At 44.9% G+C, this 15,699-nt stretch overlaps 1 protein-coding gene across 1 annotated transcript in view; it reads right to left on the bottom strand.

The window, feature by feature from the left end:
- Nucleotides 1–15,311: 15,311 nt before the first annotated feature.
- TMSB10 (thymosin beta 10) overlaps nucleotides 15,312–15,699 on the bottom strand; it is a 929-nt gene continuing 541 nt past the window's right edge. Inside the window, exon 2 of the mRNA XM_010862180.1 lies at nucleotides 15,312–15,597. Coding sequence (XP_010860482.1) covers nucleotides 15,569–15,597 — 29 coding nt within the window. The 3' untranslated portion in view covers nucleotides 15,312–15,568. The remainder of the gene's footprint in view (nucleotides 15,598–15,699) is intronic.

Below are 15,699 nucleotides of genomic sequence, written 5' to 3'. Positions count from 1 at the left end.
GCTCAAAATTCTCCAAGCCAGGCTTCAGCAATATGTGAACTGTGAACTTCCAGATGTTCAAGCTGGTTTTAGAAAAGGCAGAGGAACCAGAGATCAAATTGCCAACATCCACTGGATCATGGAAAAAGCAAGAGAGTTCCAGAAAAACATCTATTTCTGCTTTATTGACTATGCCAAAGCCTTTGACTGTGTGGATTACAATAAAGTGTGGGAAATTCTGAAAGAGATGGGAATACCAGACCACTTGACCTGCCTCTTGACCTTGTATGCAGGTCAGGAAGCAATGGTTAGAACTGGACATGGAACAACAAACTGGTTCCAAATAGAAAAGGAGTACATCAAGGCTGTACATTGTCACCCTGCTTATTTAACTTATATGCAGAGTACATCATGAGAAACGCTGGGCTGGAAGCAGCACAAGCTGAAATCAAGATTGCCAGGAGAAATACCAATCACCTCAGATATGCAGATGACACCACCCTTATGGCAGAAAGTGAAGAAGAACTAAAAAGCCTCTTGATGAAAGTGAAAGAGGAGAGTGAAAAAATTGGCTTAAAGCTCAACATTCAGAAAACTAAGATCATGGCATCTGGTCCCATCACTTCATGGGAAATAGATGGGGAAACAGTGGAAACAGTGTCAGACTTTATTTTTTTGGGCTCCAAAATCACTGCAGATGGTGACTGCAGCCATGAAATTAAAATATGCTTACTCCTTGGAAGGAAAGTTATGACCAACCTAGATAGCATATTCAAAAGCAGAGACATTACTTTGCCAACAAAGGTCCGTCTAGTCAAGGCTATGGTTTTTCCAGTGGTCATGTATGGGTGTGAGAGTTGGACTGTGAAGAAAGCTGAGAGCCGAAGAATTGATGCTTTTGAATTGTGGTTTGGAGAAGACTCTTGAGAGTCCCTTGGGCTGCAAGGAGATCCAACCAGTCCATTCTAAAGGAGATCAGAGCTGGGTGTTCTTTGGAAGGAATGATGCTAAAGCTGAAACTCCAATACTTTGGCCACCTCATGCGAAGAGTTGACTCATTGGAAAAGACTCTGGTGCTGGGAGGGATTGGGGGCAGGAGGAGAAGGGGATGACAGAGGATGAGATGGCTGGATGGCATCACTGACTCAATGGACATGAGTCTGAGTGAACTCCAGGAGTTGGTGATGGACAGGGAGGCTTGGTGTGCTGCAATTCATGGGGTCGCAAAGAGTCGAACATGACTGAGCAACTGAACTGAACTGACTGAACTGAATTAATTTAAGCAAACTCTGGGAGACAGTGAAGGACAGGGAAGCCTGGCATGCTGCAGTCCATGGGGTTGCAAAGAGTCAGACATGACTCAATGACTGAACAACAACAAACTTAAAGTAAAAGAGCTTATGGCTGTAACATGGGTGGGCCTCATTCAATCAGTTGAAGGCATGAAGAGCAAACGTTGAGGTTTTCTGGAGAAGAAGGAATTCTGCTGTAAGACTCTAACGTAGAAGAACTGTCTAAGTTTCCAACCTGGGGTACAGAGATTGCATTTGCCAGTCTCCATAATCCTGTGAGCCAATTCCTTAAAAACTTTCTCTCCAGGGCTAGCATGAGATCTAACTTTTTAACCTTATTTTACTTTTTTAAAATTAATTTTTATTAGAGCATAGCTGATTTACAATGTTGTGTTAGTTTCTGCTGTATAGCAATGTGACTCAGTTATACATATACCCACTGTTTTTAGATTCTTCTCCCACAGAGGTCATTATGGGACCTAGTTTTAAACCAGGCCCTGTCTTGCCTTCTCCTGGCCAGTGTAATTGTGTCAGGGATGGCCACTTGACCTAGCTTGGGTAGTTGAAGATTAGGCCCAGCGTTTTTGTTTGAACTGGTTGAAGCTCTCTCTTCTCTGATGTTCTTAGCCCTGAGAGGATGTAGTTGCTGGGCTCCAGCAGCTGTATTATCATCATGAGGGCAAGGGTCAGTCTGAAAAGGAGTTTGAAGTGATAGTGAGAGAGAGAAACCAGGTCTCTGTGACATCACTTGACTATTGTCACGTCAGCACACCTGAAGCAGAACCTAAATCTACTCCCTAGATTTTTCATTGATATGACTCAATGAAAAATTTTCTTTGCTTAAGCCAAGTTGCATAAGATTTTTACAAATAAAAAACCAAAGAATCTTCATGATATGATCATGCACGCCACTGGTTTTTTTGTAAGAAGAAGCCATATCAAATATCCTGGCATCAGGAAACAGCCTGGCAGGAGATAACATTTGTATGAAAAAGGTAACTTGAAGAATAGGTTCTTTTTAGCCACAGATGCTTCAGATGAAGGTTTTGGGGCTATACTGATATGAGAGTGAGAATTTTTTTGTTTCCTAGAGAAGAGGATTTCTCCATAATGTAGGAAGTTTTCTCAACTGTGGTTTAGGTGCTCCGTAATCTTGCATAACATCCATGGGGCCAGTGGTTTTTATCTTCTCACCCATAACAAAGTCCTTCTAATCTTTTTGATTTGTACGAACTGCATCAATTGAACAATACGCAGAGAAAAAAAGCTACAGAAATTCAGAGTAAATGCTGAGAAACCTCAGGGTAGAGCCAGCAGGGCCATCTCTCAGAGTTAAGCGTTCAGTCTTTTGAATTTCACTGTGAAGTTAAATAAAATGAGACTAGTGTGATTTAGCAGCAGCAGTGCCCTTTTAGTTTTAAATTGGAATATAGAGTTCCTGTATTTTGTCATTAATCTAGCTTACCTGTTCATCTTACCTTTGAGAGTATGAGGTCCAAGAAATCCCTTTTGTTTATCCCAAGCCTACTTAGAACCCAGTACTTAACAGATGCTAAATAAATGGTGGTTGAATAAATGGAGAAAGTAATGGATCAGTTGGGCTTGCCAGGTGGCTCAGTGGTAAAGAATCCGCCTACCAATGCAGAGGACACAATAGACATGGGTTCGATCCTTGGGTGGGGAAGATCCCTTGGAGGAGGGCATGGCAACCCACGCTAGTATTCTTGCTTGGAAAATCCCATGGACAGAGGAGCCTGGCAGGTTAAAGTCCATGGATTGATAACAGCATCCATGGATTGAACTATAGCATCTCCACTCTGACTGGCCCTAATAACTTGCTGATTCTGGCCAACCTAGCCTACTCTCCTCCCCCCGTGTGCTTCCACCCAGACTCCCATTGGTGTTTTGCCTGATGCAGGTTTTAGGACACTGTGATGTCTTACAAGTTCACCCTGCCCATCCCAGGGCTCAGTGCCAGAGACACCCACTTTACCATGGCCTTGTTTTATTGTATCTCTGTACAATGTGCTGGTCATAAAATTAATTTATGATCCTTATTTGGGGCTTCCCTAGTGGCACAGATGGTAAAGAATGCACCTGCAATGCGGGTGACCTGGGTTCGATTCCTGGGTTGGGAAGATCCCCTGGAGATGGGAATGGCTACTTACTCCAGTATTCTGGCCTGGAGAATTCCATGGACAGAAGAACCTGGCAGGCTACAGTCCATGGGGTCACAAAGAGTCAGACGCGACTGGGGGACTTTCACTTATTTGTTGACTGTAAAATTACCCTCCAAAGTGATACTGTGTCTCCCAGTGTACTTCCTGGGAAATGTTACAGAGATGAGCAAAAGTATGTTTTTGTTTGCCTGTTTGTCAGATTACAGCTTCTGTAACTGTCCACATAATCTGGAGTTTTACTAGTCCTGCCTATCTGTCTGGGTTTCCTAGCCACACAGCCAGGGGTATGCTGAAGCCAGCTGGTGCCATCTTGCAAGTAATTGTTGAATTTTCAGAAAGCAGACAAGCTGGTGGTTAAACTGTTGGTAGCTTAGTATTGGCAATAATTGCTGTACTGTGCATAGTCTCTCAGTTGTGACCGACTCTTTGCGACCTCATGGACTGTAACCTGCCAGGCTCCTCGGTCCATGGGCATTCTCCAGGCAAGAATACTTGAGTGGGTTGCCATTCCCTCCTCCAAGGGATCTTCCCAAACCAGGGATCAAACTGAAGTCTCCTGCATTGCAGCAGCTTCTTTACCGTTTGAGCCACCATGGAAGCTAATAGATGTTGGCAAATGCTACCAACCTGGCTCCTATCCACCTCCACCCCGAACTGAGAACTGGTTGTGAAGCACTTACCAACACACCACTACGTGCAGGTCTTCCTCTCATTCAAGTCCTCATTACCTCTTTATGTATGTTTTGTTTCTGTTTGTTTTTTGTTTTGGCTGCACTGGGGCTTAGTTGCCTCGTGGCAGGTGGGATCTTAGCTCCCAGACCAGGGATTGAACCCGCGTTCCCTGCATTGGAAAATGGATTCTTAACCATTGGACCACTGGAGAAGTGCCCTCATTAACTCTTGCCTGGACTATTACAATATTCTACATACTAACATCTCTGCCCCCAGAGTCTTCCCATTCCAGGTGATTGTAGCATACTTTTGACTACCAGGAACAGAAAACTCAACTACAGATTTCCTTGAATATCAGAAAAATGTATTGTTTCGTATAACAAAAAGTTCAAATTTGAGGCATTTTCAGGAAAACTTAGCAGCTCCTCAGTTACCCAGATTCTTTTCATTTTTCCACACTCAGCATTTTGGCATGGCCCTTTGTGGCTTTAAGACGACTGTTGTAGTTCAAGGTTAACACGCTTACACAGTGACATGTGCAATTTTCCCTTATTTCCTCAAAGCACAATTATCATCATCTCAGAAGTCCTCCTGAGAGTTTCCTCTTGAGTCTCCCTGGCCAGAATTGCAACCTATACGTATTCTTTAGTCAATTTCTGCAAGGGAATGGAATTACCATGAGTGATTCAGACCACTGGTTCTCAGCCTCTTAGAACCTCTTAGAACATCTCCTTTTGTGTAAATATTTTATAGCACTCCTCTTTCCTGAAATGAAAATTGAAGATAATATAATCTATCCACACTCATACTCAAAAAACAAATCCTTACAAGTCCTCATTGGAAATATAAAAGTGAAATAAAGATAATTTACAAAAATTATATGGATATACATTTCAGTATATATGGTAAATTATATTAGGACTCCAAATTATTCCCTGCCTTCGCTATATCAGAATTATATATCCCAGACTGATGGCATGGGACTTATATTGCCTCGCTCAATTGATGTCAGGCTTGCTTTATGATTTGCTTTGGTCAGTGTAATGTGAATGGAAGTGTCACTTCTGAGAAGAGCTTGAAAAGCCATTGTGTGGTTCCGCCACTCCTCTTTCCTTCTGCCATGACAGCAGCATGTCTTAGATAAGGTTGCTCCTTTGGCCTGGCTTTTGTAGTGAAAGAGACATATGGAACAGGAGCAGAGCTTCCGCTGGTGTATACATGAACCAAAAAATAAATTTTTGTCATTGTAAGCCATTGACATTTTTGGAGATGTTTGTTGCAGGAGCACAAGCTGTCAAAAGCTGACTAATATGGCACACATAAAAAGGAATGAATTTGAGTCAGTGCTAGTGAGGTGGATGAACCTAGAACTTGTTATACAGAGTGGAGTAAGTCAGAAAGTGAAAAACAAATATCATACATTAATGCGTATATATGGGATCTAGAAAAGTGGTACTGCTGAGCCTATTTGCAGGGCAGGAAGAGAGACACAGACATAGAGAACAGACTTGCGGACACAGTGCAGGAAGGAGTGGGGGGGCACGAACTGAGAGAGTAGAATTAAAAAATATACATTACCATATGCAAAATAGAAAGCTAGTGGGAAGTTCCTATGTAAGACAGAGAGCTCAACCCAGGACTCAGTGGCAACCCAGAGGGGTGGAATGGTGTGGGAGTGAGGAGGGAGGTTCAAGAGGGAGGGGACATATGTAAACTTATGGCTGATTCACATTGTTGTATGGCAGAAATCAACACAACATGGTAAATAATTATTCTCCAATTTAAAAAAAATGGAAAAAAATAGCACAAAAATATTCTGCACATAAAAAAGCAATCTGTACTTTATGTATATTTGACCTGTATGTAGCATTACCGTGAACTCAGCAGCTTCAGATGAAAACTGATACAACTGTGCTGTATCAACAATTAAAAACCAAGAGAGAGATTGCTCTCAGTGCGGTGATTTTCTGCAGTTGTGATCAACTCTTTGTAAAACTCTGAGCTTTTAAAAAAGGCATCCCTTAATTTACATTTACATGACGGTTGCATTCTCAGAAAATGCAGTGTAGAATAAAATTGTGCAAAATTTGTTGTTGTTGGAGTTAATGATTATAATAGAGTATTCGTCTACAGAAATGTCTAGTGGTTTATTCACATGTCATGGGTTCATTTATGTAAAGTTCAAAAGTGACCATACTGGTGTACATTCTATCAGAAGTTAGGGTCGATGTATGACTGGAAGTAGGCACTGGGATATATTCAGTGTGTGAAGATTCATCAGGCTGTACACTTAGGACCTGCGTATCTTTTTCTATACATAATTATACTACAATGAAGAGTCTTTTAAAAAGTCATGCAGGGCACAGGACAAATCTTTGGTGTGTGGGATTGTCCTGTGCATTGCAGGATGTCAAGCATTCCTGATCCTTGTCTATGAACTGACAACAATGTCCCCTAATCATTGTGACAATCACACAGAAACAAAACAACTGCACAAATTTCTATGATGCTGAACCCCGGATCCCTAGGTTTACATAAGCAAGACTCACTCCTGGGGCTGTTTCCCTTGAAGCTCATCAGCTGCTTCATATCTAAATACAACTGAGCTTCCATTGAACATGAAGAAGGCAGGATGGGAAAGAATGAGAAGTGCGCAGTGACGTTAGACGTGGGGGTGATGGTGGTGGTGGTGGTAGTGATGATGGTAGGGGTGGTGATAGTGGTCAGGTAGATAACCTTCTGTGTATGCCGCAACATCCTTTACATTCTATCAAATACATTCCAGATCACTTTGCCCCAACCTGAAATCTGCAGTGGCTCTCAACTGTCTACAGGATAAAGAGCTCAACTTACCTTTCTAGGGTGATTTTGAAGCTTCTTCTGTTTTCACTGAACCACTGCTCTTTCCCCCCATGGAAGTGCTATGATATCGTTATGCATTACTCCTTCTGTTAAGAAAGTCCTGCTCTCATTCTTGCTCCTCTGGGTCTTCTTTCAAATGCTTCTTCCCCATAAAGCAGCCTCCTGTCCAGAGTTAACAACTACTTCACATAACTTCCCATGGTGCTGGGCTTATTTCTCTCTCTTTACCGTTTACTTCATTATGTCTTTTATAGTTTGTTGACTTTTGTCTTTTACAGCTTCCACAGGCTTAGTACAGTGATAAGCACTCACTGGGCGCTCAAAAAATGCCTGCTAAATTGAACTGAACAAGAACACAGCCTCTGCATTTCACAGAAATCAGCACCCAATATCTAAAATCTTTGAACTGGTTGAGACTCAGTTACCATCTGGGTAATTAATAAATAGCTTTCCATCAACAACCTCAATTGTGAATTCACTGTACTTCCCCTCATTGTCATAGGACTGCATCCTGTTCTGGTTCTGGGAGGGAAATGAAGCTATTTGGCTTCCCTGAACCACATGCCCATCATGCTTAGGCCCTGTCAATGCACAAGAGAATCCACAGTAAGACAGTGGGGGGCCTGGTAGCAGCCTGACTTGAGTGTGGCCGAGATGGAGCAGGTGAGGTGGCCAGGATGGGGTATTTCAGTGACAGTTCAATAAGTGTTTATTGAGTGTCAGCTATATACTGGCTACTGTGGGAGTCACCAGTATCAATGAATACATATCTTCTATTCAGTCTAAGGAATAAGGTGGTAGATGTGTGCAGGAACCAATAGAGAGAGGCAGGTAGGACAGAGAGAAATGCCATTGGTTGGGAAATCCAGGTGGGTTAACTGGAGAAGGTGGTTTGTAAGGTTTTGTAGGATGGCTAATATTTGACAAATTAGAAAAGAGATGGAGGGTCATTCCAAATGGGGAAACACTCAAAGGCAGGGAAGAAGAAAGGAAAGGGCCAGAGGAATGTGGTTTCCTTTTGCCCCTTGGAACCAGCTATGGGCTCTGTTTACATAATTTTCTGCTTTTTCCTCTGAGCTAATAGTATGCAGTATTACAAGCTGGGAATCCTTAGCTTTTCATAGGATTATAAAATCTTTTTAGTGAAGTAAAACATACATATGGAGAAGTACATACGAGCATGAATGGTAAGTGTCCGTCTTGATAACTTTTTACACACATACGCACTCACATAGTGACCACTTTGGTCAAGGAATACAGAGTTTTCATCACCCCAGAAGATATTGTTACTTGTATTATCAAAAGGTATTCTTGCCTTTTCTAGAATGTCATCCAAATTTAATCACACAATATTAGGTATCAGCACTTGGCTCCTTTTTATTGATGAGTAACTCAATGACTGATTGTGTGAACACATCAGATCTGTCTATTCATTCTGTTGATGGATGTTTGGGTTGTTTTTGCTCTTACTAATATGAGTGGAACATTCTTGGACATGTCCTTTGGTGAACACATTTCTCTGGAATGCATCACTAGGCCTGGGGTCACTGGGTCATGGCATGCTCTGCTCAGCCTCAGTCTATTAAATGCCTACTGTCAAGCCAGACTTGCAGTTGGTGTCTGAAGTTGGGGGAGAGGGCAGTTTTGTGGCACTGAGCCGTTAACCTGCGTGCTCTGCTGCTAACTCTGGGTAGGCAATGTCAGAACTGAACTGAACTGAACTGTGGGACACCCAGCTGGTGTCCGGAGAATCAGAGAATTGCCTGGTGTGGAAAACCCAGCCATTTGGTGACCCGAAGTAGGGTATTCTTTGAGTAGAGTGTTGCAGTAAAGAGAAACAGCAGAGTTTTTCCTGCACATCTGGTTGAGCAGTGCAGGAAGAGTAGAGAGGAGAAACACAGGAGGGTTTTTCCCATTCAAGGGAAATGACAGAAGGTGGGGAAAAGCATGGGAACAAAGGCACGTAGCATTTTCTTTCCACTCCAAAAAGAATGTGGAGCAGCTTACAAAAACACATCTAGGACATCAGTCGAATCATGGGAAAACAAGACAAACCTGAATTGAGATACGTTCAGCAGAGACTTGATGGTACACTTATAAGAAGTGTCAAGGTCATTAAAAAAAAGGGAGAGACCGAGGATCGGTCACAGATTGCAGGACACTAAAGAGAAATAACTGAATGTTACGTGGGACCCTGGTTAAGATCCTGGAACAGAGAAAGGACATTCATGGGAAAACTGGTGAAATTTGAATAAGATCTTTATTTAGTTAATAGTAGGATAATTAAAATTTTAAGTTTTAAGAAAATATAGTATAGTTGGAGTATGAAGTATAGTTGATTTATGATGCTGTGTCAGTTTCTGGTGTTCTGCAAAGTAATTCAGTTATATATATACATATATATATGGAGTGGCAAAGAGTGGGACACAACTGAAGCAACCTAGCTCGCGCGTGCGCACACACACACACACACACATATATGCCATATGTGCTTAGTTGCTCAGTTGTGTCTGACTCTTTGCGACCTCATGGACTGTAGCCCGCCAGTCTCCTCTGTCCGTGGGATTCTCCAGGCAAGAACACTGGAGTGGGTTGCCGTTTCCTTCTTTTCCATTACAGTTTATCACAAAATACTGAATGCAGTTTCTTGTGCTATACAGTAGGCACTTGTCATTTATCCATCCTACATATAAGAGTTTGCATGTGCTAATCCCAAACTCCCAGTCCTTCCCTCCCCTCCCCCCACCTCCCCCTTGGCGACCACAGTCTATTCTCTATATCTGTGAGTCTGTTTCTGCTTCATAGGTAAGTTCATTTGTGTTGTATTTTAGAATCCACATATAAGTGATATCGTATGGCATTTGCCTTTTTCTGACCTACTTCACTTAGTACGATAATCTCTAGGTCCATCCATTTTGCTGCAAATGGCATTATTTCATTTCTTTTAATGGCTGAGGAATATTTCACTGTGTATATGTACCACGTCTTCTTTATCCATTCATCTGTCATTGGACATTTAGGTTGCCTCCATGTCTTCACTATTGTAAATAGTGCTGCTATGAACGTAGGGGTGCATGGATCTTTTCAAATTGTAGTTTTGTCTGAGTATATGCCCAGAAGTGGGATTAATAATAATGTAACATTAATTTCTTGATTGTGATAACTGGACTATGATGAAGTAAGATGCTAACATTAGGGGAAGCTGAGTGAGGGATCTAGAGAGATTATTATTTTAAGGCATCTAATATTGCCTGAGAAGAGAAAATGTTTGTCTGAGGGTGAGAGAAGAGGGTGGGAGAGCAATCTGGGGGATTGGGAAGTGCAATCTGGGGGATTGGAAAGTGTTGGGACTTCCTTCTGATCTAGCCTAGGTGCTCCCTGAGGCAGCCTCCATCTGGTCTCCCAGCTCCAGCAGCCTGGGTTACACACAAGCACTGAGCGCATCATGAATACGAGGTGGAATGTGTATGGGGGAACCTTCTGTCTTCCTGAGCACTCTGGTGCACCCTCCAACAGTGGAAAGTCCCAAGCCCTGAGCTCTATTCACAACACGGAAGCCTAATTATCAAAGCTTGTCTTAGAAATGAAATAAGAAAATGAGAGACTTCTCTGGTGGTCCAGTGGTTAAGACTCTGTGTTCCCAATGCAGGAGGCCCAGGTTCGATCCCTGGTCAGGGAACTAGATCTCACATGCCTCAACTAAGACCCAGCACAGTCAAATAAATAAGTAAATAAATAAATAAAAAGAAAATGAAACCAGGACTTCCCTGGTGGTACAGTGGCTCAAAATCTGCGTGCCAACGCAGGAGACACGGGTTTGATCTCTGGTCCAGGATTATTCCACATGCTGGGGAGCAGCTAAAGCCCACGAGTCGCAACTACTGAAGCCTGTGTGCCCTAGAGCCTGTGCTCTGCATCGAGAGAAGCCACCACAGTGAGAAGCCCGTGCACCACAACTAGAGAAAGCCCGTGTGCAGCAATGAAGACCCAGTGCAACCAAAAATAATTTTTTTTTTTTAAAAAGGAAACGAAACCAGAAATTCAATTCAGGTGTGTTTAAAAAGGAACATTACAATTGTATTCTAGTTTCAAAGCAAGCTTCATCTTGTTATTGGACCAATAACTGGTTTCTGAATGCTTCGGTTCAGTTCAGTCACTCAGTCGTGTCCGACTCTTTGCGACCCCATGAATCTCAGCACGCCAGGCCTCCCTGTCCATCACCAACTCCCGGAGTTTACTCAAACTCACGTCCTTCGAGTTGGTGATGCCATCCAGCCATCTCATCCTCTGTCATCCCCTTTTCCTCCTGCCCCCAATCCCTCCCAGCATCAGAGTCTTTTCCAATGAGTCAACTCTTTGTATGAGGTGGCCAAAGTACTGGAGTTTCAGCTTTAGCATCATTCCTTCCAAAGAAATCCCAGGGCTGATCTCCTTCAGAATGGACTGGTTGGATCTCCTTGCAGTCCAAGGGACTCTCAAGAGTCTTCTCCAACACCACAGTTCAAAAGCATCAATTCTTCGGTGCTCAGCTTTCTTCACAGTCGAACTCTCACATTCATACATGACCACTGGAAAAACCATAACCTTGACTAGACGGACCTTTGTTGGCAAAGTAATGTCTCTGCTTTTGAATATGCTATCTAGGTTGGTCATAACTTTCCTTCCAAGGAGTAAGCGTCTTTTAATTTCATGGCTGCAGTCACCATCTGCAGTGATTTTGGAGCCCCAAAAAATAAAGTCTGACAGTTTCCCCATCTATTTCCCATGAAGTGATGGGACCAGATGCCATGATCTTCGTTTTCTGAATGTTGAGCTTTAAGTCAATTTTTTCACTCTCCTCTTTCACTTTCATCAAGAGGCTCTTTAGTTCCTCTTCACTTTCTGCTATAAGGGTGGTGTCATCTGCATATCTGAGGTTATTGATATTTCTCCCGGCAATCTTAATTACAGCTTGTGCTTCCTCTAGCCCAGCGTTTCTCATGATGTACTCTGCATAGAAGTTAAATAAGCAGGGTGACAATATACAGCCTTGACGTACTCCTTTTCCTATTTGGAACCAGTCTGTTGTTCCATGTCCAGTTCTAAGTGTTGATTCCTGACTTGCATATAGGTTTCTCAAGATGCAGGTCAGGTGGTCTGGTATTCCCATCTCTTTCAGAATTTTCCACAGTTTATTGTAGATAGGAGGAAAAGGGCAGAAACCAGAAATTCAGTATAACTTTCCCAAGGGTGTCACTATTCCCAGGCGGGAGGAATAAAAATGGTGGGGTGAGGGAGGGAGGAGGGGGCGTGAGGGTCGGCCTGAGCTGCTTCAGCTTTCTCTGACACCCTGGTTCTTGGTTCTGACACCCATAGGATTTCCTGGGATCAATCAGGGGGAAAGAGATGGGGCCTAGGAAGGTGGGCCTCTTGGCCAGTACTTGGCCTTCTGGGTCTGTCTTCTGGGGGTTCTACCATTCAGGCTGAGTGGTACCTAGATGTGCACCCCTGGAAACAGCTCAGGAGCCCGGATGGGTTGAGGAAGGGCAGTCTTACCTCGTAAACCAATGCAGTGTGATCAGCTTTCTGAAACGATAACTCACACCTGCCTTGTCCATCCGCATCTCCTTTCCCCACCAGGGCCAGGCCCCATTCAATCAACTCATTGTCTCTGTGTGGAAAAGCAAAAGTGTCTTAAAATCTCCTCCTTATTTTTGTCTTCTTAAATTCTTAGGAAGAGCAAGGCTCTCGTGGGCTCCCCACCACCTCAGAATAGAAAGGATTTCCTGGAGAGGAGGTGAGAAAGTCATGGGAATCTTTGGAGAAGAAGAGGGTCACAGGAATGGGAATCTGTGTTCTCCTGAGTGGCCCTACTGGGGATGAGGAGTCAGTGGGATCTGGGGAATAGAGGGCCTGCGACCTGTGTCCCAGATGGAGCCCCCGGAGAGCAGGCTGGTCCAGAAGGGGCCTTAGTGGGGTGTGGCCACACAAGATGCTTCATCCCCATGAGGGGTGCCTATGCAGCACCTTGGGATGGGGGAGGAAACCCCTTAGCAGTCAACCTTCCAACAGCCCAAGGATGTCAAGACCTGCCTCCCCATCCTGGCCTCTCACACCTCAGCTCCTTAGGCCATGCCCGTTCCAGCCCAGCTTTTTGTTTTTCCTCAGCAGCCACTGGGTGAGCATGCACTTGCTGTTCCTCCCCTAGGGAACATGCTTATCTTATCCCTCCAGGTGTTTACTTTTCTCCTCCTCGAATCCCTAGATCTTTGTTGCAGGCCCCCTTCTCTGAGAGACACCCCCCCTTGACCATCCCACGGAAAGCAGCAGAGGCGCTCCCAATCTCTCTCACTCCAGCCCACTGATCCCCCATCCAGCTTTATATTCCTCCAAAGCCCTCTTGCCCCGCAGACAACTGTGCTGTTTTTGAAGGTGGTGGTGATTTCTTATTTCCTTTTTCCTCAGTCTACCAACAATAGACCCCAACTGGTGCAATTATTAATGTTTCAAGGAGTGGATGCTCACAAAACGGACACAAGAGATATACTGAGCGTCAGGTTGTTAAGATCCCCCAAACCACACCCTTGGCCCCAGATTCTGGCTCCACTTCTCACTGGCTGTGTGTCTTTAGCAAATTCCTTGTCTCTCTGAATCTGTTTCCCCATCAGTAACATGGATGATAATCATTCTGCCTTAATGTGTGCATGCATGCATGTGCGTGCTCAGTAGTGTCCAACTCTTTGTGACCCCATGGACTATAGCCTGTCTGTAGTCTCCTCTGTTCATGGGATTTCCCAGCCTAGAAAACTGGAGTGGCTTGCCATTTCCTCCTTCAGGGGATCTTCTCAACCCAGGGATCGCATGCATTAAGGCAGTGATCCTGCCTTAATAGTTTTTGAGAATTAAAGCTCTGAGCACAGTGCCTGGCCCATAGCACATATCCAGCAAAGATTAGTGTCCCTTGGCCTGATGGCCTCTGTGTGTCCCTTATTTCTCTTCCCCAGGCCCACTTAGCCTCCATAGGGTAGGTCTCACTGTCAAGCCCCTCCATGTCAAAGGAGCCATGACTCCCTCAGCCTAGGTGTCCCTGATTGTGGTCCCAGAGGTCTTACCCACTGGATTTTAAGGTCCCTTTGGAGGGGTCACACTTCAAATATCTGCCCTCACCCACCATCCAGCCCCTGATGGTCAGGCAGTGCACTGTATGCTCAGCCGTTTCTGACTCTTTGGGAACCCTATGGACTATATAGCCCGCCAGGCTCCTCTGTCCAGAGGATTTTCCAAGCAAGAATACTGGAGTGGGTTGCCGTCCCTCCTCCAGGGGATCTTCCCAACTCAGGGATTGAACCTGCATCTCCTGCATAAGCAGGTGAATTCTTTACCACTGAGCTACTAGGAAAGCCTGATGGTCAGGCAGATAGGGGACAAATCCTTACACAATGTGTTATCACCATCTTCCTTTGAAGGAACTCCAACCCCCAACCTCCTCCCCCACCCAGAATCACAAGCCAGTTCCTTAAGCTTCAGAAAGCCCCACCACATCAGGCTTTCCTCCTTCGTGGAGGCCTGCGGGCTGGCCCGGCCCTTCCCAATGGGACCTGGGGTGTGACCCAGCAGGGTTCTACCGCCCCTGCCGGCCCCAGCCCTCCCTCCACATCCCCGCCCTTCCTGCTGATCACAGCACCCGAGGCTGCTCAGCCCAGCACTCCCTCTAACGGCTAACGCTTTTGAGCTCGGGTTAAGAGACAAAAAGCGAGGCTATCCCCCACAGCTCCTCTAGTTCTGGTGCTGGTTCCTCCAGTTCTGATATTCTGGCATTTTCCCTGGCTCCCGCCTTTGTTTCTGTTCCCATGCCCCCTCTTTCAGGCCCCAAGAGAAAGCTAATGGGGGACTTTTGTGACCTCGCCCAATTTCCAACATTCTGGATTCGGTCTTTCCCCCCACCCTTTCTTCTCTGACGTGAACTCTCTGTTCTCTCCTGGTGTTCATCAGAATTATGAGGTGTCCAGAAAAAAAAAAAAAAAAAAGGCGGTGGGACTGGAAAAGCTTATCAAAAACAATTATGCCCCTTTGCCAAAGCATTTTCCAAGACAGCTTCCAGGAACTGAAAAGGGGGGTTAAATTTTGCATCGATTGCACTATAAGCAAGAATAAGTGGCTAATAACCTATGAAATCTTACGGAGAACAGGCAAATCCAAAACTAAAAGATGGTCCCTTCCAAGCCAGCCCATTCTGCGACCCCCTCCCCCGCTCTGCCGCAGGAACTCCCGACTCCTGCGCGCCGCGGGTTTCGCTGCAGCGGCACTACCCACGCATACTCAACTAAGAGACAAGAGCACGCCAGCCATGCCACGAGGTGTGTTTTATTTTCATTAATCATACAAATAATTTTCTATAATATTCCAGGGCAAACCGGAGAAATTTGGCAGTCCGATTGGAAGGTCCCCTTCAGAGACCCGCGGGCCGGTGGCGACGGCACGGAGTGCCCGGGTTCACAGTGCAGCTTGTCGCTCGTGTACATCTTGCAGGTGGCTCTTCCTCCACATCACGGCTAGGGTCTCCAAGATGATGCGGTGGAGAATCCTCCAGGTTCGCGGGAAATCTCACTTTGCTTGCTTCTCCTGCTCAATGGCTGTGGAGAGCAAGAAATGGACACTGGGGGATGGGGACCCCTGGCAACCCCCCCCAAACGGGGCGCTTGCAAACCTGGTTTGGGAAAGGCACCCACGAGGCT

The sequence above is a fragment of the Bison bison genome, unplaced genomic scaffold, assembly GCF_000754665.1.
Source record: "Bison bison bison isolate TAMUID 2011002044 unplaced genomic scaffold, Bison_UMD1.0 scf7180017864480, whole genome shotgun sequence".
In the NCBI taxonomy this organism is placed as follows: Eukaryota; Metazoa; Chordata; class Mammalia; order Artiodactyla; family Bovidae; genus Bison; species Bison bison.
Note: the sequence above shows the minus strand (reverse complement) of the source record. Positions and strands in the feature narration are given on the sequence as shown.